Source organism: Haliotis asinina, chromosome 12 (assembly GCF_037392515.1).
Source record: "Haliotis asinina isolate JCU_RB_2024 chromosome 12, JCU_Hal_asi_v2, whole genome shotgun sequence".
Classification (NCBI taxonomy): Eukaryota; Metazoa; Mollusca; class Gastropoda; order Lepetellida; family Haliotidae; genus Haliotis; species Haliotis asinina.
This window is the reverse complement of record NC_090291.1, coordinates 44369458-44395793: the sequence shown is the minus strand read 5'-3', so window position 1 is coordinate 44395793 and position 26336 is coordinate 44369458. Positions and strand designations below refer to the sequence as shown.

At 37.7% G+C, this 26336-nt stretch overlaps 1 protein-coding gene across 4 annotated transcripts; it reads left to right on the top strand.

The window, feature by feature from the left end:
• The first annotated feature begins 233 nt into the window (after positions 1-233).
• LOC137258936 (copine-3-like) lies at positions 234-26287 on the top strand. 4 transcript variants are annotated; one of them, XM_067796632.1, is made up of 16 exons: positions 254-409; positions 1594-1778; positions 5733-5912; positions 5996-6073; positions 7297-7371; positions 8155-8238; positions 8768-8857; positions 9848-9943; positions 10473-10559; positions 10810-10869; positions 10977-11110; positions 12301-12407; positions 12663-12805; positions 14585-14821; positions 22837-23110; positions 23147-26287. In XM_067796632.1, the coding sequence occupies exons 2-16, from the start codon at positions 1602-1604 to the stop codon at positions 23560-23562; spliced, it is 2238 nt and encodes a 745-aa protein (XP_067652733.1). In that variant the 5' UTR covers positions 254-409; positions 1594-1601; the 3' UTR covers positions 23563-26287. The 4 variants fall into 4 exon arrangements, with proteins under 4 accessions (XP_067652734.1, XP_067652733.1, XP_067652735.1 ...); XM_067796634.1 differs by lacking the exon at positions 23147-26287 and adding an exon at positions 16067-16207 and having other exon boundaries at positions 22837-22927; XM_067796633.1 differs by lacking the exons at positions 22837-23110; positions 23147-26287 and adding an exon at positions 16067-17472 and having other exon boundaries at positions 234-409.
• The last annotated feature ends 49 nt before the right edge of the window (positions 26288-26336 follow it).

The following is a 26336-nucleotide window of genomic DNA, read 5'->3' as shown; positions in this document are numbered from 1 at the left end:
TGTTTTCGTACATACTTATAAATACCCAACACAGTGTATTAATAGCTCTGTACTCTATTTATATACCGAATCATCAACACTTATATCTCCCATTGACGTCAGTTAGAATGATGCAAGATATAAGATTCGTCAGTCCGATTTCACAACTTTTGTCCGATAACACACTCCCTTGACGAACAGCTCTATGTCCACACAAGCAATATGACGTCATACACGCGGATATAAGGGCAGATAACTCTAAAGTAATAAATTCAGAAGCAGGAAATAGTATTTATTCTAGTGTTTTGCAAGCGTCTGCTGTGCACAAATAGCGTTCATTCGAATGAAACAAGTGACGTATACAGTTTATAATAGCTGCGATCACTAAAATCACGAGTTACTCTGTCGGACTAGCGGACTGACACATAAAGTAAGCTTTCTACACTGTGAGTGTTGAATTTAGAAAATTTAGGCTATCTGGGCCCTTCATTCTTTGAATATGACATGATCTGAATTTGGTTCGGTCTGACCACCTCGGGCCGTCTACGAGTCTATGGAATATTATTTAAGGGTCTGACAGATCATTTCAAATATCGTTGGTATTTTGTCAGATACTGTTTTACAAACGACAATGACAAGTTGGCAGTTGAAATATTTTGTCTGTATTTTGCTTATTTCTCCTCTCTTGTCATAGTTTTAATCACCCAAACTTAAAAATAGTATAAATAATAATGCATATTTCTACAGGCACCAGTGTCCACCCACTTGTGCTTATGGCACATGAAAACTATGTGCATGTAATGTACAAATCGTTTGCAAGCAACTTAGAAAACGTGTGTCTTCGGAATCATGAAGACAGTGACTTTTATTGCTAGAAATTACCTACGATTAGAAACTGGTGCGGTTACGTAGGGGTGGGGCTGTGAGGTGTGTCGTTTGCAGCATGAACATGTTCTGTCCCCTTTGAATTGGGAGAGGTCATCTAGTTCATTACCGTATTCATTTTTAGTTAGCTGACAACCTGTCATTTGTAAAGCAAAGGTGTTAAAATTCAGCTGTCCATGATACAGTGGAAGCTGTCAAAACCAGTATCTGTTCAATCCAGCAAGTTGTCAACACCGGCATAAAATCTCAGTCCCTTCTATGGCTTGTACTCTTATCGTCAGCTCTACAATCTGGCATCCTGTGTAAATTGGATTAATTCTTCAGTCCTCATGAGTGTCGGTTTAGACAGCTTCCATTGTATATTAAAACTATATCTTTTGCAGGCCATGTTTCTTTTCAGCAGACATTATTTCTATTTAGCTTTTGACTGGATGTTCGTTCAAGCATGTTGAATGGAACCCCCAAATTCTGCCTTTTCTGTAATGGGGACTCTGTTACCACAGCAACCAGAGCAAGGAAATATCCAAATTTTGCGTGATTGTGCGATATGGGCTACACATTTATATGACTTTGCAGATGTAATGTCTGAATTTAACTGTTAATAATAAAATGAAATAAAAAATGATCTTCAAACTTTTGAAATCCACTGTAACAATGGTGTTGTTTAGCCTTGTGATTGTCGTTGTGTTATTTGTTACCATGGGTACAGTATTTTGATTTTCCTTTTAGATTTTAGAATGGCACAACCACAAATGTACCCAAACGTTCCCCGTGTCTCAACCACAGCCGATCAGTGTGTGTCAAAAGTGGAACTGCGGATTGAGTGTCGTAATCTACTGGACAAGGACGTAATGTCCAAATCAGATCCTTGTGCTGTACTCTACATGAGTCGACGAGGAGGCCATTGGGATGAGGTAACAGAACGATTTCTTGGTCCCGAATATCAAGCAAGTCAAGTGACTTTGTATGAAGGCCATTGCTCCATATGCTCATAGTACGTTCGAGCATTAATTATATACATGTATGTTTTATATATTTGTATTTATGTATTTAAATTTGTGAATATTTACATTGTGGTGATACATGGGAGATAGCGCTGTCTTAAATTCCTAAATTTAAGTTTTAATTTTAAAATTCTGCCCTTAAGTCTTATTATTACATTTCATTATTATGTTATTATCATGATTATCTTGTCTCACTGACTTGTCAGTCTTATTCATTTATGGTGTTTGCTTGATGCTTTGAAAGTCTGTGAATGTTTGCGTGGTACTTGAAAGTTCTTTATGTTTTGAAAATAGCAAGATGTACTTGAAAAGTACTAGGCAAGCATGAATACTGTCACAGTTAAAAAGTATTTGAATTATAAAATAAAAATAGACTACAGGAAATGTCACAAATGATACAATTTTGCAACAAGTTTCACAAGTAAACTGGAAGGTTACTGCATTCAGATTATTTTGGCAGTCTCTCTATCTTTCCGAATCTTTCCATTTATTACATACATGTATGTTTTATATATGTCATTCGTAACCAGAATGATACGAATTGTTCTGAATGACAACTTCGTGTCATGGAAAATGATCTCCATGTTTGCTTATCATCATGACCTTTACATCTCATGAATATTAATACCAAACAGGGTCCTTTTGTGTACAATTCTAAATGTGGTATGACTCAGGGAATACAAACTGGGTTACGCCTTTTAGGGAGGATTAAAGAAAAGCATTGTGTACACTTTGTATTTGCATAATCGATATCTCCTGATGTTGTTTAATGTAACTATGGTAACTGTGCACCCCTTTAACATGTTTAAACATGCTAATTGCCTAACTGTTTTGGCTGAGGTTAACAAAATATCCTTGAATAGCAAGGACAATGTCTTAGAGAAGTCCTGGAAACTTTAGTGAATAAATTGGCAAGGTGCTTATATAAACCACGATCAAGCAATCCGGACAGCTTCTTAGTAATTAAATGCTCTTGTCCAAAGCCTAACTATTCTAAACTGTCTTTCTCTTGAGGAGTAGTATGTATGCATCTTGAAGTTTCTAATACACAGGCTATGAGTTTTCTCTCTCTGTTACCTTCAATACCATCAGGCCAGGGCAGGGCAGGGCTTCCAAAATGAGTTGACTAGACACTTGCCACAGGGCAAGTGACTTCAAGAAAGGAACTTGTCCAGACTAATATGCCACTTGCCCCGATTTTATGACACAAAGCGTGATGTTAATGTTTGCTGGACTACTTATCGAAGAATGATAATTTCACTCTCTACTAGCTCTACTTTATTATTATTGCGAACATTAATAGCTTCATCATGAGCACATATGAAATTAAATCCAAGATTATTTGCAGTTTGAAACCATAGGTGGAAATTATCTAGTAGTCCATGGACAAGTAAGATACCATTATTTGATTGCCCGAAATGAAAACTGACTTGTCCCAGGCATCAGGCAATGGGATTTTTTAACCCCTGCAGGGTGTTGGGTGCTAGTGAATAAAGTGTTTGCTTGCCATGCTTGAGACAGGCCACCGAGTGGTGACCTCTCCAATGGTATTGACATTCATGCTTTCTTTTGTCAGCCAAAGACTGGGTTCAGTTCAATCATGGGTTATAAAGCGTGTGCCCATTTCTGTTTTGGCTATCTGGAATATTGCTGAAGGTCACCCAAACTAGACATGCATTTTTGTGTGCATTATAGATAATATCTTATTATTATACTGGAAAGAATATAATTATGTTTTCTTTTGTCAACTTAGAATAGGTCTTCAGCTACCCATGCTTGCCATAAAAGGCGACTATGTTTGTCACAAGAGGCAACTAACAGGACTGGGTGGTCAGACTCGCTGACTTGGTTGACAGATGTCATCGGTTCCCAATTGCGCAGATCGATGCTCATGTTGTTGATCACTGGATTGTCTGATCCACACTCAATTTTTTGCAGACAGCCGCCATATGGCTGGAATATTGCTGAGTGCGGTGAAAAACTAAACTCACTCCCCAATTTTAGCCCGAATCTTCCCGGCTAAGTAAATATGATCAGTGTTATCAGTTAAAAGCAGTATATTCTCTCATACAAAGATTCGGTGAGTGAATAAATATGGTTTTACGCCGCTTTACCAATATTCCAGAAATACCTTGACAAAGATCTTTTATCAACTTCATTAAAACTAAGTTTTTTGAATGAGTGTCATGAAGAACGACTCCCACGATGAATATCTGAATACATATATCTCTTGTTCCGTTTTTCAAAACATTAGTTAAAAATGTATAGACCTCCAGTTTATATAGTTTCCAAACTGCAATTACTGTGTACAGAAGTCTTGGTTAAAATCTATTAATCTTGATGATTAATTTGTGGTGGTTTTGTAACATTTATAAGTTTTCACTGTGTGTATATATGGAATATTACAGGTATGAAGCCTTGAAATGAATACTGTTATCTTTGTTATTAAAAATATCAAAATAGCTATTCAATTTTCTGTGATATGTTTTATTAAAAATATCAAAATAGCTATTTAATTTTCTGTGATATGTTTAACATATTTCACCAAGCAGTTTTAGCAGTGAATGTGAATATTTAGTGTGTGTGAGCCATTTGAACATGTGAAGTCTGTTGCATATGTTGACTTGTTCCTACCAGTGCAATAGCTGCCCATGGACCAGATTATCCATCTGGGAATTGGTGTATGCTGGCCTCCTCATGGTGTTTTAGTTTATCACTGGCCTCTTCTTATTTGTGTTGCATTCCTTCAAGCCAATTACCATGTTGTTTTACTGGCCTCACTTTTGTGTTACATTTTCTGTTGTCAGCGTTGTTAAATATGTTTTCTTTGTAGCGCTTCTGTATACTAGTATATACCTCTGTGGTACTGCCTACTATACACATGAGCAAGGATATGCTCTGAAATGTTGTGTTATCCACGCTAAAGAAATTTACATCCACAAATCTCATTTTCTCATGCTTTCCAAGTCTAAATGCCCTTCCAAGATTTAGAAAAAATATGAATTAAAAATTTTTTCTATGTCATGAAAGAAGACAGAAACCCCTGTAACTTTGATTCAGCTATATTTTGCCTCCAGGAGTGTGCAAGAGAAGTCTGCATCCAGAGAAGAAGGAAAGACCAGCCTTGAAAAAACTGATGTATATTTTCTTTTGTATTCAGGAAGTAAACATTCACTACAACAAAATCATTTATTGTCAAATTGGCAGATTTGAATCCATTATGCAGATTGCACTGCAAACAAAGACTTGAGTGAACAATGAAGACAAGTAGCACATAGTCGAGAAAGAATAATGAAATGTAGAGAAGGAAGAATGTCAATACCTAGTGCATAGCTTCTTTTTAAGGAGCGATGGGATGGTCTAATGGTCATAGCATTTGCTCATCTTGCCAAACACCCAGGTTTGATTCCCCACATCTCTACATTTCTTATGTCTTGCACTCCCATACTTTATCATGCACTGCTGTAGAACTATAGTATAATAGCTTTGTGGGGCGGTGGGGTAGCCTATTGGTTAAAGCATAGCTTTTCCACATTAGTACAATGTATGGAGCCCATTTCTGCTGTCACCTGTTGTGATATTGCTGGAATATTTCTAAAAGCTGCATGAAATCATACTCATTTTCACTCACTTTCTTGTGAAGTTTCACCTGTACTCTATTGACAACTTTCATCCCAGCATTGACATTTGAACTCATTTGAAGAGAGCCATTAAATCAACATTTGGTACACTGTGAGCTTGAGTCATCGTGAATAAAAATGGCACACATGTTGGGAATGAAACCCAGGTTTTCAGCATGACGAGGGAACACTTTAACCTCTGGGCCTCCTTATTCTTATTTGAATTCTGTTTATTGTTTTCTAGATTGGAAGGACGGAAAACATAAAGAACTGTTTGGATCCCAAGTTCTCCCGATGCTTTAAAGTGAACTACTATTTTGAAGAAGTTCAGAAATGCCGGATAGCTGTGTATGATCTTGACAATACAACACCTCAACTGACTGATGATGACTTCCTTGGTCAGCTGGACTGTACCCTGGGACAGGTCAGTGATTTGTGGTTTTATGAGAGTTGTAATGTTGAATTATGTCCACTTGTTTTTTATCCTCCATTTCCTGTGTGTTTCAGCTGGTGTCCAGCAACCCCTTCACTAAAAATTTGATGATGCCTGATGGACGAACCAAGGCTGGAAACGGAATCATAACTGTAAGTTCACAGCAGGAGATGGAGTACTAACAGTATGTTCATTGCTAACAGGGAGTAATAATAATACATTCTTATTAAGAAATGAGCCATGATAGTAGGAAATTTTGGCATCCTGATAGTGAGTTTGTTTCATTAGATGATAACAGGAAGTTTGTCTCCTAACATGAGACCCTAATAGCCGTAATAGTAAATCTGTCACCAAACATGGAGCCCTAATAATAAATCTGTCACCAAACATGGAGCCCTAATAGTAAGTCTGTCAAATATAGAGCCCTAATAGTAAATCTGTCACCAAACATGGAGCCCTAATAGTAAATCTGTCACCAAACATGGAGCCCTAATAGTAAGTCTGTCAAATATAGAGCCCTAATAGTAAATCTGTCACCAAACATGGAGCCCTAATAGTAAATCTGTCACCAAACATGGAGCCCTAATAGTAAGTCTGTCAAATATGGAGCCCTAATAGTAAATCTGTCACCAAACATGGAGCCCTAATAGTAAATCTGTCACCAAACATGGAGCCCTAATAGTAAATCTGTCAAACATGGAGACCTAATAGTAAATGTGTCACCAAACACAGATCCTTAATAGTAAGTCTGTCAAACATGGAGCCCTAATAGTAAGGCTGTCACCAAACATGGAGCCCTAATAGTAAGTCTGTCAAATATGTAGCCCTAATAGTAAATGTGTCACCAAACACGGAGCCCTAATAGTAAGTCTGTCAAATATGGAGCCCTAATAGTAAATCTGTCACCAAACATGGAGCCCTAATAGTAAATCTGTCACCAAACATGGAGCCCTAATAGTAAGTTTGTCAAATATGGAGCCCTAATAGTAAGTCTGTCACCAAACATGAAGCCCTAATAGTAAGTCTGTCACCAAACATGGAGCCCTAATAGTAAATCTGTCACCAAACATGGAGCCCTAATAGTAAGTCTGTCACCAAACATGGAGCCCTTATAGTAAGTCTGTCACCAAACATGGAGCCCTAATAGTAAGTCTGTCAAACATGGCGCCCTAATAGTAAGTCTGTCAAACATGGCGCTCTAATAGTAAGTCTGTCAAACATGGAACCCTAAGTTCTAACAGTCATTGTTGTTGACATCTTGAAATAAGATTATAATTGTATTTTTATTGCCGAAAAGTAGATTAATTCTAGGTAGTTATTTCATATACTGAACTTGTCTCTTTAAAGACCTCTTCAAACCAAACTTCTTCTTCAGGTGCGAGCAGAGGAGGTGAAGGAGGGAGGAGAGATAGCATACATGACTTTCAGAGGGAAAAACCTGGACAAGAAGGTAAGAGTGTAACCATAGTAACAGTCATCACATCGCCATAGTAACAGTCATATCAATGCTTTGCCCTTATTTGCCCTACGGCTGTAGTATATTTGTAATTTAAAAACATCAGTGGTATTGTTAGTAGTGTGTAAAGAAAATGATAACTTTTACGGCCACAACTGGTTAGGAGTATAATAGACAGTGGGGAATCCTAGTGGTTAAAAAATTTGCTTGTCTTGCCAACTTGGGTTTGATCCCTATCATGGCTACAGTCTACACTGGCTAGAGAACATTTCTGGTCCCTCTTGCTATGATACTGCTGTAGTGGGTGATTGAGTTACGATATATGCTGCTATTAGCAATATTCCAGCAATGTCATGGCGGGGCACACAAAAATTGGGCTTCACATGTTGTACCCATCTGGGAATCGAACCTGGTGTTCAGTGTGAAGAGTGAATGCTTTCATCACTAGGGTACCCCGCCATGCGATATTGCCTCTTTTTGATAGTATATTACTCACTAAAGTGAGTTGGTCTGTTGATTTCATGTGCTGTGTAAAATTTGGTTTTGTTGCATTTATTACATTTTGTCTTTAGTGAGCAGTTCATCGGTCTCATATGAAATCACACTAACTGTAGTTTCCTAAGTTCCTTTTATATTTCTATTTGTTATATGTGTCAATCTTCATTAATAGTGTTGAGGAAAACAATTATGTACATCTATGCATTAATAAACGAAAACAGGCTTGGCTAATGATAAGGCTAATATATTTAATACTTATGTGGGGATTTCATTTTGCAGGACTTTTTCGGCAAGTCTGATCCATATTTGGAGATTCTTCGCTCTACAATGGACCGTAGTTGGCAAGTTGTTCACAGAACTGAGGTGAGTCTACAGTAGTGAGTGCTGGACCAATTGACTTCATAATTGGTCAGTCGATTGATCTTGCTATGTCAGTGATCATCAGTGAGCTTGTTATGCTAATCTTTATTCATAAAAACAGAAACAAAATTGGTAGACAATGTACTAAACAATCTTAGTGCGACAATCTTAAGTGATGTTAAGATATAAGACTTACATTCACCTTAGCTCAAAGATCGCTTTGTACAGTGGCACCTGGATTATCAGGTCCAGATTTGATCATTTACAGACTACCACCATATAACTGGAATATTGCTGAGTGTGATGATAAACAACAAACAAACAAACAAACAAACAAACATAACTCTAATATTATTTTGTGGAATGGTGCCCAGGTAGTTATACATTGGGGTCCTGGTGTCCTACTTTGCACAGACAGATTTTAGCATTACGTTATGACCTTGAGATAGAGAAATAGTCAGGATCAGAGTAAGGACACAAGAAGTGGCACCAGTATATTTCTGTGGTTGTAATAGCGCTGTTTCTGATACAGGTCATCAAGAACTCTCTCAATCCAAGTTGGCGGCCATTCCAGGTTCCTTTGTCAACACTCTGTGCAGGAAACCGAAGTCAGGAGATTCGGGTGAGAATTGACCTAATCTTGAAGTTCCTCTTTACATAAAAGCACATCACTCAGCTGAACAATCTGTAACATCTGATCTAAGTGTATTTGACATTGTTAGAACTGTAATGACTAGTGGTGTGCCGATTAATTGAAATGTTTGAAGATTGGTCACAGTGACCTAATGACTAAGCAGTCAATCATATTTTCTCATAATCAAACACAAACAATTTTGGAACTACTGTATTAGTGTTTAAGACACTTGATAGAAGTTGTCAGGGCATGAAAACATGTTTCATTCTTAGAATTATTACTCGCCCGTTGAAGATACTGCAGTGTAATATTTTTACAGCAGTATTGCACTAGTGTAATACCGCTTGGCGTATGACGTCAAAATGGTTCAAAGTTGTGATGTCACAATGCTAACGTTGATGTTGCAATTTTTCTAGCCCTTGCTTGACTCATTGAAAGCTGAGAGTGATCACACTAGTGAATTTCGTGGCAGTTTCTGTCCAATTTATGTTTGGCGAGTAATAAACAGAATACTAAACTCGCTTCCGTGAAATGTCATTTTATTAAACTCGTTAAAGATTTAGTATCAATTCATTAACTCGATTAATAAAAATGGTATTACACAGAAGGTCGTTTAGTATCCTCTATATCTCCCTTCACTAACTGAAAGTCATGATTGAATATTTCTTGAAGACTCCAGGATGTCTATGTTCATGGTATATCAGTCATCACTTTAAAGTAGCAAGTTGTATCATTTTACACTGAATGTGAAATTTGCAAATGCAATTTGTGCAGTTTCTAAAACTAGCAAACATGAGAAACATGTTATACTTACATGAACTTAAGACAGGCAGAGAATAGGCAAACAGAATCTCTAAGACCTCCCATACTTTAACATGGACTTAAGACAGGTATAGAACAGGCAAACAGACAGACAATTACATTGACTGAATTGTGGTTGTTTGTGATCCTAGTTGTGACATGCTTGTGTACCTTCAGTTTGATATCTATGACTGGGACAGCGACGGTGGTCACGACTACATCGGCGGCTTCACCACCACTGTGGATGAGATGATGAAAGCCAGTCACCAGGAGGTAGGTGCTGGAGACATTGGCCAATCTGTCCTCACACTAGTCAAACACCGGTTGATCTGTCTCCACACTAGTCAAACACTGGTTCATCTGTCTTCACACTAGTCAGATGCTGGTCAATATGTCTCCACACTAGTCAAACGCTGGTTGATCTGTCTCCACACTAGTCAAACACTGGCCAGTCTGTCGTCACACTAGTGAATGTCTCAGTACTGGGATGATATCCCAATATCTATTGGATTACAGCAACTAGTCCAGATTGAATTGTGGACTGTTTGAGTTTAACTCAAAGTGTCTGTCCATAATCTGCAAATTTCTTCTCATGTTAAGATACTTCTTCAAGTCATCTGAGTTCCTGCAGTGCAGTATGTGGGGTTGTGTCCCTTTGTTGCACCAGAATGTGAGAAAAGTATGAACAAATAGAATGCACATTTACTGTTGCACAGTAGTCTCAAATATACACAAGACATCCTACCAGTCAAACTTTGATCTCCTTTCCTTACTCATTCACTGATTGCTAATCTTGTTCCAGTATTCCTGGCCAGTCATCAACCCAAAGAAAAAGTCCAAAAAGAAAAATTATACAAATTCAGGAATATGTTTGTTAACATCCATGAAGGTATGTACATGGTAGATTTCATTAGCATAGTATTGAATGTTTTGATCACTCTAGTAGTCATGTTTAACTGTTTGTGTGGTGGGGGTGCTTTGATCCTGGTTCTTAAAGTTTTCATATTGCTGAAAAACACTCCATCAGTGTTGATGAGTTTTTGTCACTTTTACCTCACAATAAGTTTAGATGCTTTGATGCCTCTGAAATACCCCTCATCGAGATGTCACCATGATTACTCACTCATTCTCTGTTGCAGATCATGAAAGAACACACATTCTTAGAATTCATATTTGGGGGCATGCAGATCAATTTTACAGTAAGTATGCTGATGGTTTGTCATTGATCCTGACTAACAGGAGACTGTTACCATGACTACCTGTAGTATAAATCCCAGAGCGTTTATGTGAAACTATTTGATTTCAGGTAGGTATAGATTTCACTGCCTCCAATGGTAACCCTGGTAACCCCACATCGCTGCACTACATCAACCCCTACCAGCCTAACGAGTACATGCAGGCAATACGAGCTGTTGGTGATGTGTGCCAGGATTATGATTCGTAAGTAGCTCTTGAAGTTGCACCTGCAGTTACACTTGTGGTTTTACCTGCATTACACCTGTTACACCTTTGTTTACACCTACAGTCTCACCTGTTGTTTATAATTGCATTTTCACCATCATTTACACCTGCAGTTTCACCTTTGTTTACACAAGCAGTTACATGTTTATTTACCGAAGCAGTTACTTCTTTGTTTACACAAGCAGTTTGACCCTAGTTTGCACGAGCAGTTTCATTTTTGTTTACACAAGCAGTTATACCTTTGATTACTCAGACAGTTAATTCTTTGTTTACACTAACAGTTTCACCTTTATTTACACTTGCAGTTTCACCTTTATTTACACTAACAGTTTCACCTTTATTTACACTTGCAGTTTCACCTTTATTTACACTAACAGTTTCACCTTTATTTACACTAACAGTTTCACCTTTATTTACACTAACAGTTTCACCTTTATTTACACTAACAGTTTCACCTTTATTTACACTAACAGTTTCACCTTTATTATTATGAAAGATATACCTTTGTTTAAGAACAGATAAGTTGCCAGTTGTGCAATATATTGTGGAAATGGGCTCGCAGATTGCACACTCAGTCATCACTGGTTACAAATAATGAGTAATGCTGAAAAGTGTGTGTGTTCTTCTGTCTGTATTGTAAGGACAGGTATGACTGATGTTAAGATCAAAATCTTAAAAGTGTTGTTCTAGGTACAGTTTCATGGGTACAAGTATTTGTGTGCCTCTTTCCAAGGGAGACAACTTTGCAACTTACCCTTATGTCTTGGGACAAGTTACTGTGCTCTCATTTCTAGTTTAAAACCCAGCGATTAAGGAACACAATCTGTAAAAAATAAATTTAAGATATGACAGGGATATTTAGGTATTTTCTGTTGTTTCCTGTTAATGGAGAACTACAGTAAATAATGGTTATAACAACTCAAATAAACCACTAATGATAGTTTGTTTAGCTGTAGTTCATTAAACACATTTTAACTTGAATACACATAAAGTGGACAAACAGCAGTTCATAATGTCCATCAGATCATTATAAGCATGTTCATCATAAATGTTTTTACTGTTTTGACATAATCTCCAAAACCTTGCTCCATTTGATAATACAGATCATCCTCATCATGATTTATGAGGGTAAATCAAGAGTATTTTCAAACAAATGTTGCAAATTTCAGTGACAAGATGTTCCCTGCACTTGGGTTTGGAGCCAAGATTCCCCCAGCAATGGAAGTCTCTCATGAGTTTGCCATCAACTTCAATATGCAGAATCCCTTTTGTCAAGGTGAGGTGCAGTCGTGTGGTGTTCTAGATGATGTTTTGTCATGGCGAAATTGATGATGGAGTGTCCTTATACCATGTGCACATTATGTGAAGCCCATTTCTGGTGTCCCCTGCCATTGCATCTGTCTGTCTCTCTGTCTATCTGTCTATATACTAGTATACCAATATTCCAGTTTATCAATATGCCAATATATCGATAAATTAACAAACCAACCAATCTGTCAAGCAGACTAAAAATGAATTTTGTTTTCTCCAGGAATTGATGGTGTACTGGGAGCTTACTCCAACTGTATCCGACATGTCCAGCTGTACGGACCCACCAATGTGTCACCCATCATCCGACATGTCGCTAGGTTTGCATATGCAGCTCAAAGAGAAGAACAAACAAAAGGGGCACATGTGAGTCTTCACAGGTGGAATGTTTTTTATGTCAAATAAGCTGTAAAACTATTTCACCAAACTGTACAGAGTTCGAAATTGATGTGTTTGAAAATTTGATATTTATGAAAATGTTACTTGTTAAATATATGTGTGTTATTAACTTTCTAAAAATGGACTTTTTGTGTTCATGAAATGAAATGGGTAAGCCATTTTTAGTGGTCTTTTTGCGATGTTGCCTCTCTTTGTCATGTCATTGTCATTTGATTGTTATTCCTCTCATTTCCATCTGAGATTGTAAGTGTTTGTGAGACGCCCATGCTTGATGGTGTAATGATGCAACCCACTCACTCACTCACTCACTCACTCACTCACTCACTCACTCACTCACTCACTCACTCACTCACTCACTCACTCACTCACTCACTCACTCACTCACTCAAAATTTATTTGTATGACGATGAAACTAAACTTTCCTAGGTCCTGACCCAGTGATAACTTATACAAGTATATATAACAATGGCCTGACCTCATGAACTATTGATTAACTTGGCTTTCCATAAATGTACTAACACTTCTTTATCTTTGGAATTCCATCTGTTTTTTCTTCCCTGCTTCAAAAATACCTTGTCATTGTCAAAATAACAAACATCAGTGATTACAAATACATGTGCCCCCTTTTTGTTGTGAAGTTGTTGGATGATGTCTTATTCATCGCTCACCCAAAGTAACTCAGAAACTGGTCTTCTGACATTCATTGGAGGCCTGGCTAGCTATTCTTGAAACTTTCAAAGCCCTACAAACTGATTAAACCCATTCCTAACACATTGGCTACAATCAAAGTTAGGAATTCTTATTGCTATGAATGATTCGAGAATAAGGGCCTTGGGCCCTGTTCCTCAAAGCAATATGTAGCACTATGATGGTCGTAACTCTGTTATACGTAAACATAGATTTATCACTGTCGTAGCGCTGCGATGGTCGTAAGTTTGTTATGCGTAAACATAGATTTATCACTGTCGTAGCGCTGCGATGGTCGTAAGTTTGTTATACTTAAACATAGATTTACCAATGTTGTAGCACCATGATGTTATACTTAAAAATATATTCTTAAAAAAAGTAGGGGATAATGAACTTTCAATTTGGATAGGAAGTGTAAACATGAACAAACGTTTCAAGGACAGACATCTTGTGAACACACCACCATTTCCTCTTTTACCAAACCTAAATCACAACGCATGATATGCACATACACAACGCAGTAGCCCCATACACGTGCATGTCCCATTCTTGATTTTGGCGTTTTTTCAAGAATGTCGATAAATCACTTAGAATATTAATTTTGACACTCATCTTGAATCACACATTTGTTAGTGTTTGTTTCTAGTCAATTGTTTTTAACATGAACATCGTACATGCAAATTACATGCCATACACCAATAATCTTTCAAAAGCGACTACGTTCCAAATAACTATGGTTGTAAGGAAGTGCAAATGGTGATGCACTCTCAAAACATTCAATAATGTCTTATCAACATTGACTGACTCTGATAACTCTCCAAAATATTTTTAATCGTAAATTAAAAAAATGAAGACTCCCTACATTTTTTTGAAGAGTATAGATTTACCACTGTCATAGCATACCTTTGAGGAACGGGGCCCTGGTTCTTTTTGCTAAACTAGTTTGTCCTCATATCATACAACAAATATAAAGTATTGGGTAGAGGAGAGAGTAAAACATTTGTGCTAGCATCACTTACTCCAGACCAACTGACCATAAGTTGTCTGTCCATTACACAGGCCTATTACATCCTACTGCTGCTGACCGATGGTGTCCTGAGTGACATGAGCTCTACCAAGCAGGCCATTGTAGAGGCATCCAAGTTACCAATGTCACTGATCATCGTAGGTGTAGGTGGCGCTGACTTCACAATGATGGAGGAGCTGGATGGTGATGATGGGCTGCTGAGAGCTCCGAGCGGGGAGCCGGTCAAACGGGACATCGTGCAGTTCGTGCCATTCAGGGAGTTCAAGCAGGTAGGGAGACTTGTCCAGATTTTACATCCAATCAATTTGTTGTCTTGTTTTAAGGATAAACCCAAGTAGATTTTGTGAAAAGACAAAGGTGTTTTTTATATTCATTGTAATTATGCCTTTTAAACATTTTCATGATTTTGTTAAATTGCTAATGTCAATGGAAATTTTCATAAATAAATGATAGTGGTTCATAGTTTTGCCTGTTTTGCCACAGAAACTCCTTAAAACAGGAAATTAATTGGTCTCATGAGAATTCACTTCAAAGTCAACTTTCTTTTCTATTTTCCTCTGTCTTTTACCACATGTCAACCCACGATGATTCGTGTTAGAATTGGTTTTCAGCAATCTATGCTTGTCGTAAGAGGCAACTAGCAAGATTGGGAGGTCAGGCTGACTGACTTGGTTGACGCAGTTCTCTATCCCAATCAGGCAGATCAGTGCTCATGCTGTTGATCACTGGGTTGTCTGGTCCAGACTTGATTATTTACGTATAGTTGGAATATTGACCCAGTTACCATCTGTGATTTTGGAGTTTGATCTTCCATGATTTCTTAAGCAACAGAACAGAATCTGCTGCAATCAGACTGCTGGAAGCAGTAACAGACGTACATGGAAATCAAGCATTGATTTCCATGTCAATGTGAATATTAGAGGTGTGACGATACAGAAAATTCACGATACATTAACCAGTCCCTATATCATGGAACAATACGATACGATTCGATGCACATCATGATATGCTACCTTCAGTTATTTTCTTTAGAAACGTTTATTTTGATATCAAGTAACAGTGTAAATGTTGACAAGACTGTCACTTTCCAGCGAAAATTAACAATTTTGAGGTCAACGATATGTATTATTATACGAAAAAAGTATCGACATATTTATCGTCCGATAAAGTATCACGATTATCAATACTACAATATATTGTCACACCTCTAGTGAATATTATATATGACCATCACAGTTTTGTGATGCAATATTGCTGTTTTTGCCTGCTGACCGGCTATGTGGAAAATGTTCAAGGGAACCATTATGTACATTTAATTCTTGAAGATTATAAAGAAATTAATCAAGGCATATTATGCAATAAAAGCAAAAATGCGAAAGCTTGGAAAGCTGAATGGTTTATGAAATTTTCATTTGCGCTATTTAACCATAGTGTGCAGTATTTATAATATGCTGCCATACTTGTTTGATAAGACAGATATAAATAACTCAAAGGTTCCCTTCGACATTTTTCAGAGTAGTCCAGAAGAACTGGCTCGTCATGTGTTGGCCGAGGTGCCCAAACAGGTTGTTGAGTACTACCGACTTCAAGGCATCCAGCCAATCAAACGCCAGCAGATGGACCCTATCCCCTCATAAACGACAGCTGAATTCCTTGTACGGTGACACTAAGTCTTCAGGGGCTTCTGTGTTGCGGTTGTGTAAACACTCATGCAGACATATAGTCAAACAGATGTTGTTGATGATGCTGTCTCCACTCAAGGACAGAATGGGATTCAGTTTTGATGATCTGTCTTGTATCATATTGCTGTCATAGACTAGGGGCAGTGGGTAGTCTACTGGGTAAATTATCTGTTTGTCACGCTGAGGACCAGGGCCTAGAGTTTTAAAACTCTCTTAGCGCTAAGGTAGTTGTAAGTTAATGTTAATGAATGGCACCTACGACTGTCTTAACACTAAGAGAGCTTCAAAAATCTAGGCCCAGGGTTTGATTCTTTAATTATGTTAAATGTCTTGAATACCTGAAGAAGATACTCAGTGGCTAAATATATAAAGCCCTGCAAGACCATTTTCAGTGTTGAGGCAAAAAAGTAGTCATAGACATTTGGGCAACAATACATGTCATTTTATAGATGTTAACATGGCCCCATGTCACTCTATCTGCAAACATTCCTGAAGTGCATCTTTATTTAAGTTTGACAGTCACTGAATCATATACCAGCATTTATCATCAATTCATTGTGTTCAAAGAATATTGTGCAATTATTTATCAAAATTCAAACCAAAAGTGTTTTATCAACCCAAGATAGTGGTGACATGTTTATTAATGATAAACCTTGAGTGGTGTAACTCGTTATATGACTGAAGCCAGTAGTTGTGTGGCCATATTTGTCAAAATGTTTAAAAAGGGTAAACTAGATTATCATGATCTTATGCCTCCTTTTAGTGGTGTAGCTCATTAATGACTGAAGCCAGTAGTTGTGCGGCCATGTTTATCACACTGCTTATTGTGATCAGTTTACACAAGTTTACAGACATTATAATGATCCCATGTTTCATCAAGTATGTAGGCTCGCACTATTGTATGAAGAATCTGATTTTCATCATACTGTAGTTCACAGGGAAATCATACTCTATATCATTAAATCATCATAAGTGGATACAGAAGTGGGTGCAAGGGTGTGCACCCTCCCACCACCACCCCCACCCCCTCCTCCAATCCTTTAATCCTGAAATTTTGTGAAATGACCATTGAAAGTCAGGTGAAAATGAAATGTGCACCCTCCTTTTTCTCAATAGTGAGCAAATCATACTATGATTTGTATGGTGTATGTGTTGTAAATAGCTTACTAGTTCTTTAGGATCAAATAAAGCCTCCCCCTCCCCCGATCAAGAGAAAAGAAAAGAAAACAAAACAAAAACAATTTACTGATACACTAGTAGAACTAGATATTTTCAATATTTTCATTGTAAAATAAGATATGTATGTAAAATATATATGTATGAAGATGTATGTGTCCTAGTTAGGGCTTAAGTCTGCAGTATATTACTACACTAAGCTTCATGATTTCATGTCATCACATATATGAATAAGGGCAATCATGATTATTAGTCAGATCATCTTGTGCAATAGGGTACATTAGTGCCTAAGATCTGAAAACACACAGAGAATACTTATGTATGATTGCGTCATGACAAAACAGATGAGTAATCACTGTTCACTCGATGGAAAGTTACTAGAATTCCTTTTGTGATACCACTCACCAAGGGCTGAGATCAGTTAAAAGGATTGGGACAGCGTATAGTATTAGGTACTTTTAATCTTTCAGGCTTCCTGTCCATAAACTCTCAGTATGTGGCCAGAGATGAAGTATTGAGTTGAGTTGAGAATGAGTCACAACGCTACAAATGCAATGTAGATCTGGCTCATGGCACAAAGAGGACAAACTTACTGACCATCATAGTGTAATCTTGTAACCTGATAGTATTGATATGAAGTCTCTGTTTCAATTTACCACTGTTCATACTGTTTGGAATATTCTTGTTGATGTCAGCAGTTACAAGATGGTTGATGCGGCATGAGTAGCATTCACTCACAGACCTTAGCAGCTGTTCTTACGAAGTTATTCTTGTTAATTGTTGTCAAGCAAAGTATTTGTGCCTTTCAATCATGTGACCATGTTCAGAACCCTCTTCTGCTGACACAGGTAGCCATGCGGGCAAGGTGCCACCATTCAGGGTTGGTGGGTTCGATGCTCAGATTCACCATGATTATGACATGTGATCTGTTAGCATCTTGCATGCGCTTGGTGGTTTCTCAATGTGTAGATATGTACATCCTGCCTCCCTTTTTCCTCCCAACATCATGATACAATATTACTGCCATTAGAGTGTTTTACCCTATACTTACTGCTGATTATAGTATGTGGAGAAATTTGTGATTATCAACATACTCATGGGAGACAGTTGTACGATTGTCAGATTTGGTATATTGGTATTTCAGTATAAACAGATATATTATTGTAATGTACTTCGTAAAACAATAGAAATTATTACACAAGCAAGTGTGTGATACGACTTATACGAAACAAGTGGCAAATTTTGAACATATTTTTCATATAGGTCATATGACAAGCTTGCTTGAGTGTAATAATTTCTTTACTATCCATGTTATTCATTTATGTTGATGCAGTAAAACATGGTAAGCAAGGGTGATGGCCCTGCTAATTGACGTCACATTCAATTGTCTAGTGATATCACAGATTGTGAAAAACAATCGTTGCTAGGCAAAAGTGATATATACACATATCACATATATGTGACACTGGTTATGTTTTATCATATGAATAATAAACACTGACTCAACATGTGGCATACAAATGACTGACTGTGTGAGAGGGCTCACTCATACAAGTGACTACCTGTACATGGTATTTGACCTTTTTGAGTAGTATATGACCATTATTTAAAATTACTGCCTGCCCGACCTTCTGGATTGGTCTGTTTTCATCTCAGTCAGTCAAATTTCAAAAGTAGCCATTATGGTGGTCTAGTAGATATTTTTACCCCGAACAGTAAATATTCCATAATATCACACAGGTTCTCTTGTCGTCAGTTAGAGGTGTTAAAGGTATTATGATAATTATTGTTAAACTCTTTACAATTGGACAGTTCATGTTTTGATAATCAATCACAACTTTTTTTTATATTATTGTTGTTGAAAACTGGACAGGCAGGTTTGTATCTGGACTGGAAATTTTTTAAAGCTACCAGATACCTGCCTGGCTTGGAATTTTGATCTGCTTTCTGATACCTTTCACCTTTTTCACTTGTGTATTACCCATACAAATTCATACTGTACTTGTGCTAAGTAAATCTCAGGCTACCAAGGGATTTGCAATGTTCAGATGCTTTGGACAAACTATTTATGTTTATAGTGCACATTCATGTCATACTTCTGTATAAACAATACATATGTATCATCCCTGTCTCCATGCGTCACACGGCCATATGGCTGGAATATTGCTCAGGGCCACTATAAAACTAAACCTAATCAATCAATCCCTCACTCTCTTACTTCCTGCCATTACCATGTTCATTAAATGCATCTTTTGTTCGGGGGGTTTGACTCCATACAAGGTAAAATACGTGCAAGCCACTTGCGTCTTTCCTCGCCTGATAGTACTGGAATATTACTATAAGGAAAGTAAAACCAGTCCCATGTTTACAATCGTGTGTACAGTATAGGGCTTATGTTATTCATATGCAGTAAAAAATATATATTGCCATATGTTCAAACCCATTGATAATGGGGCGGTAGGATAGCCTAGTGTCAGTTTGTCATGCCAAACACCCGGGTTCGATTCCCCACATGGGTAGAATGTGTGAAGCCCGTTTCTTGTCCCCTGTCATGATACTGCTGATTATTGCTAACATTGGCATAAATCTGAACTCAGTGACTCATTAATATCAGATGTTTTTGTCTTCACCTGTCTGCATTAAAATCCAGCATGTCCATAGGGCCCCCCTGCATCTAGTGTTGTGACCATATTTTTAGGACCATTCAGATTCATTTCTTGACCATGTACTAGTAATTTGGAAATTGTGATCCAAGCAAAAGAAAAGTGTCACTGAACACAAATATACCTCATGGTAGTACCCTCATTTTCATGTTAACGTCATGGCAAACCCAACAAAGATGGACCTCTATTGTCTATCACTGGAACTTTTTATTCAAATTGATGTTCCTGCTACTGACATCAGCTATACTGATGGTAATATTCTGTTTACCCATACCAAGTGTTTTGAAGCCTCAGTGCTGATTGGCTGATTAAAAATGACTGGCCTTGACATTCTGTGTGTTTGTTGTCTGGCCTGCATGCTGAGTTGCTATACGAGGGAAAAGGTCTCTGTAAAGAATTCAGTTTGCTGGCAGATTTGACGGCTCCAGGTTTTCTTCCGATATGAACATGCAGTATTTTGGGCTAGAGTTCCATAACCCCCGCTTGGAATGTATTCAATGTATTGTGATTACATTTTGGGTTTAGGGTTTAGATTTAGCATCATGTAAGGCTTAGGGTTAGAGTAGGCTTCCTATTCAATATCTATTCTTATTCACATAGAATGATTATTAAGAATACTTGTGGGGTTGGAATGGAAATCTTTCTGCATTTTTGTATAGTTATAGGTATTGTATAAACAGAATATATTTGACTAGGTTGGGAAGCATGCCCATGGATTGTTGATCACAATGCCATTCACTGGATTGTCTGGCCCAAATATGAGATTAGAAAAGTAATTTTATCTTTGTGACATGTCTTCAGCTGATCCTGGTGAGAATACCTTACCATGCCCATGAAATATATACTCTGGGATACTTTGTATCTGTTAGATTCTGAACAAATGTACAATATATTCTACCATGACTTCACTTATTTCTGGATTGTGGTTGGTAAGTTATAGTCCAATGTAGCATATATTAAAATCTTAGCAAGGTTATGAAAGAATCTAGAGACACATACTGTAATGGAAAATCAGAGGTATATAACACATATCATATGTTCGTTATATACCTCTGAATTTTCAACCCAGTATGTTTTTCTCCTAATTACTATTTTCATCTAAACTTTATCATATGTATGATATTCAATATTATTTCATGTCGTAAATGTTGTTTTGATAGAGATATTACTTGTATAGTGCTCATTTCATAAGCAGTTTGCCTTATACATGGCTATGTGCACATTTCATATGTGTTTTCAGTAGAGTGTTTACATTAAGTTCAATAACTTGAAATGTGTTTCAGGAAGAATGTTGCTAGCGCCATAAAACTATATTCACTCACAGATTGTTTTCATGCCACACTTTGTTTTTGTTGAATGTTTTATATATGTTAATATTCTTTTCAATAAACTACTGTGTACGCTGAAAGTGTTAGTGCATTTGTGGTGTTGATGTGGACAGCCTGCCACAGTTTGAATGAACAATGGACAGTGGTAGCAGCAACTGGCGACATAGTCACAGTAACAGCAGTTAGTGTAGCCACTGTAGTAGAAGTAGCAGCAGCAGTAGCAGTGGTAGTAGTTGTAACAACAGCAGTAACAGGAGCAGCAGCAGCAGCAGTACTTGTAGCATCAATAGAAATAGTAGGAACAGTAGTAGTAGCAGCAGCAGTAGTTGTTGTAGTAGCAGCAGCAGTAGTAGTTGTAGTAGTAGCAGCAATAGTAGTTGTAGCAACAGCAGTAACAGTAGCAGCAACAGCAGTGGTACTTGTAGCATCAATAGTAGGCAGCAGTAGTAGTATCAACAGTAGTGGCAGCAGCAGTTGTATCAACAGAAGTTAGTAGTAGCAGTTGTAGTAGTAGTAGTAGAAGCAGCTGTAGTAGAATCAGCAATAGTGGTAGTAGCAGCACAAGCACTAGTAGTATCAATAGAAGGTAGTAGTAGTAGTAGTCGTCGTCGTAGTGAGTTTAGTTGAGTAGAATGAGTTTAGTTTTACGCCACACTAAATAATCGAAGCTGGACCAAACAATCCAGTGATCAACTGCATGAGCATAGATCTGCGCATTTAACATTGCACTTTTAGCATTACTACATTGTTTAGCTGCAACTCTTGTAGTAGTAGTAGTAGCAGGAATAGAAGTAGCGGCAGTAGTAGTACCAGCAGCCACAGCAGTAGTAGTACCAGCAGTGGCAGGAGGAGCATCAGTATTAGTAGAACCATTTCTCAATCAGGTGCTGTTGTAGCGATTTTAGTGCTAAGGTGACTATAACTCCCATACCTTAAAATAGACTTAAGTAGTCTCAGCACTGAGCTTGTTTTGTACTACGCCACCCTGAGCCAGTGTTTGCTAACATGACAGTTCTCTTGATTTTGATTGACTTTTATGAAAGGTGGAGGTCATAAGGATTTTCATCAACATCGTTTGGACAAAGGCCTGGAGTTTGGTTCTAACAACATTTAGTGTCATTTCTTGTTTTCAGTAATCCTTACTGAAATCATTTTCACAGTTTTGCCAACTATACCCAATGTTTGGGCAGATAACTGATATGAATTCATCTCTGATATTGACATGGTATATCACTTTATGAAATAAGCCCCATCCGACTGCCTGAGACAGGGTAGATTTCTAGATTGTCTGAATTCACTGCTAGCCAGCCCTATTGAATTTACCAGCTCAGAAGTCTGGCTGGGTTTTTGGCTTATTTCATACACTAGTTATATTCACTTATGACTCTGTGATATGATTCATGTGTTGAACAATAATATACTGTGTTATTTTCAGAGTTCGAAGGCAGAGCTTGCCAGACATGTCCTGTATGAAGTGCCACAGCAAGTGACACAGTACTACAAGATGAGAGGGATCCGCCCTTCACCACCTGTAGAGAGGCCTGCTGCAGTACCAGCTGATACACAACCTGCCGACAAACCATCAGACACACCCTCTACTCACAGAGAATCAGCCCCGCCCCCTAATCAGAGCATGCCTGCAACCTATCCTGAAGGGTCTCCTTATAGTAAAGGGCTGCCATCTCAACCAGGACCACCCTCTCAGCAAGGTCCACCCTATAATCAAGGCCAATACCCTTCCCAAGGACCACCCTATCAACAAGGTCATTACCCTTCACAAGGACCACCCTCTCAGCAAGGACCATCCTATCAACAGTGTCCATACCCATCCCAAGGACCACCCTCTCAACAAGGACCACCCACACAACAAAGATCACCCTATCAACAATGTCCATACCCTTCTCAAGGACCACCCTCTCAGCAAGGAGGATTGCCCTACCCACAAGCAGGGTACCTGCAAGGACAATCCTATCAAGGACAGTATTATCAAGGACAGCACTACCAGCAAGGGCAAAACTACCAAAACTATCAACAAGGACAGCCCTTGCCACGAGGACCACCATCTCAAGCACAGCCCTACCAACAAGGAACCCCCTATCCTCAAGGTACACCTGGGCAGTACCCAAGACCTCCCCCTCCTGGCTACCAAACCACAATTTAGATCATAACAGGAAGTAGTGTTTCTTTAGTCTGAGCTACTACTGAGTTCTCTCCCCTTACTGACAGAGCATAAGCCAACTTGACTTTGAACCAAGCTTGTTGATGGTACTGTCTGAAATATTCAGCCAACAAAGTAACTCTGATCCCAAAGTGTACATTATCAAGAAGGAGCTTAGGAATTTACCTGAAATAGGTATCTGTCCTTAAAAAACATTTTATCGACCTTCAGACGCGAAGTATGTTGGTATCATGGGCATATCACTCACATCTTCCTTTGTGACTGTCAGTGAACTGCCTGAAAAAGGTTTTCTGTTTAACATGAATAGTACCATGGAGAAAACTATCCCAAGTTTTGCCCTGTGTAGTTTGGATCAGATCATACACAACAAGAACTCTTGTGGTCTTTTCTCCCATTATTAGATGAAAGTTATCAACCTGCTCAAATCATCACATGACAACATCATTCAGTGCTCAAATATATAGACCTCTTATCATTACTGATCACTCCTACCTGAGTGCAAATTACAGGTAAACATGAATCTAATTCATCTAACGTCCATGAAATCTAAAGCACAACTTCCAAATCATGTAAATCATGCAAAGCATGTCGGAGAGAATTATTTGCCACAAAATGCAGTTGGTCTTTATTTGCATGTATGGCCAGATTATACCAACGATAGTTCTCAGTTCCAGTTTCTGTACATTATAGAATTATCGTGAGATGAGTGAGCTAACCCCATGTCTGTGTTTGGAACACTGTGTCTGTCATGTTTATACTTGTTAGAATGTTGTCCAATTTTTATATCTGTCTGACATAAACAATGGTTTACTGATATTCATTTGTTTTCAACACATTTACTTAGCTGTTACCATGGTTACTGTGTTTGGTGATATTACTGAAGACATTGTGCATCAGAGAAGAAAATATAAATCAGAATGTCTTTTTACCTCTTCATAGTGTGCCTCTAGGCTGACGAATTTCACTTTTGATGAATTTGTTGTATATGTCCTGTGCAGCGAAAGTGAGTTTTGAAAAATAAAGATACAAACAACACAGCAATCAAGGTTAGGAGCCAAAAACTTCTTTACTATTAATGTACGCTTGATGTCAGGGAAATCCTTCATCAACTGGTGTGAACACTTAATAAAGATTGCCATGGAAGCAATCTGACACAGGGTATCTAACTTTGTTTGCAGAATGTTTATGTTTTTTTTTCAAAGAATTCATTTAGAATTACTCATATTACACATGTTTAAATTGTTTTCATATTTTTTCTTATAAATTTTAGTTGCATCTCAAATTATGAATGTAGGTGATAGCTTAGCTTCTGGATCTATGGTAGTCAGTCAGTTTGTGTGGTTCTGACCTTAATGTTTTAATGTGATTTGCAAAATACAGAAATGTTCTGTTATGTTTTGTTTTTACAATTTGTTATCATGCTTGAAATGTTCTCAAGAATATATATTTCTCAGGTGTTTATAATTACGGCTTGTTACCGAGTCTGAACAATTTAGTTGATCAGATAATTGTTGCTCTACTGTCTGCTCTTTCTATGGTTGTTATGACATTGTGGTTGCCATGGTTACAATCAATATTTTAGTGTTCGTATATGAACATTTTCTCTGTTGTCATTTCATTTTCCAAGAAATGTTAAATTTGAAATAACTACTGGGGGGGGGGGGGGGGGGGGGAAAAGATACTGGTGTGCCCCAAAGTCAACAGTGTTCAAGACAGAAGACCAGGGACCTCTACCTGAAGTCGATAGTAGTGCTACGACTGTCACAAGTGTTGGTAAAGCATCGGAGTTCAACTGTCATAGAACTAAGATCGCTTTGAGGAATGGGGCTCAGGGCCATTTCGTAAGTGTATGTTAAAGTATGGGATATTGACCAACTTTATGGACAACAGTTTCTTATATTTCGTGAGAGTGAGGTTTTGATAGTGATTCTTGTACCATTACGTTTAGCAATATTTTGTGCATGTGTCAAAGAATTGCAACTGACAGTGTTTTCTGTAAACGTACATTTCCTTATCTGAATGGAATTTGAAACTGAAAAATTGTAGTTTCAATACAAGTTGGTCCAATGTACAGGTACCCACAATGAATTTGCCATCACAGGCTCATGTCAGTACACTGAGAGACAAAATTCTGATAAAAGATCACCGACAAAATGAAAATATTGAGTAGACCTTTACTCCTTTTAATGTCTGGCTCACTGACGTGGTCGACATGCCATCACATGTAGAATGCTCATGCTGTTGATCACTGGATTGTCTGACTGGACAGATCACTGCATACAGCTGGAATATTGTGTTCTGTGTTAAACAATAGACAAAACAAATAACTTCTTTTCAGAAGTATACAAGAAGAAAGATTGTTGTACTTGTATTACATCTGTTGTAGTGATTACCATATTACATACTTATATTGTTATCATATTAACAAAACAGTATCTAAATAATCATTTGCACTTTATTCTATAAACAGTCATATTTTACGCACAGTCTTTGAAATAGTGGTATTAGAAATATGTTACTTATTCTTTTATATAACCATTGATCAAACTGCCGAGAATAAATGTTGATTTTTGTGTCTAATTATTGAAACTGCTGTTAGATTGTTGTAAATTGTGTTATGTTTGATGGTCAGTGATTTGTACAGCGTGTTTCTTCTGCTGTTAAATTGTACCGAACATGTTTGTAATTAAACTTATTTATGCATCTTTATTCATAATTCCTCATGTTTTGTGTGAAGCCAGTGTTGTAAACTCCTC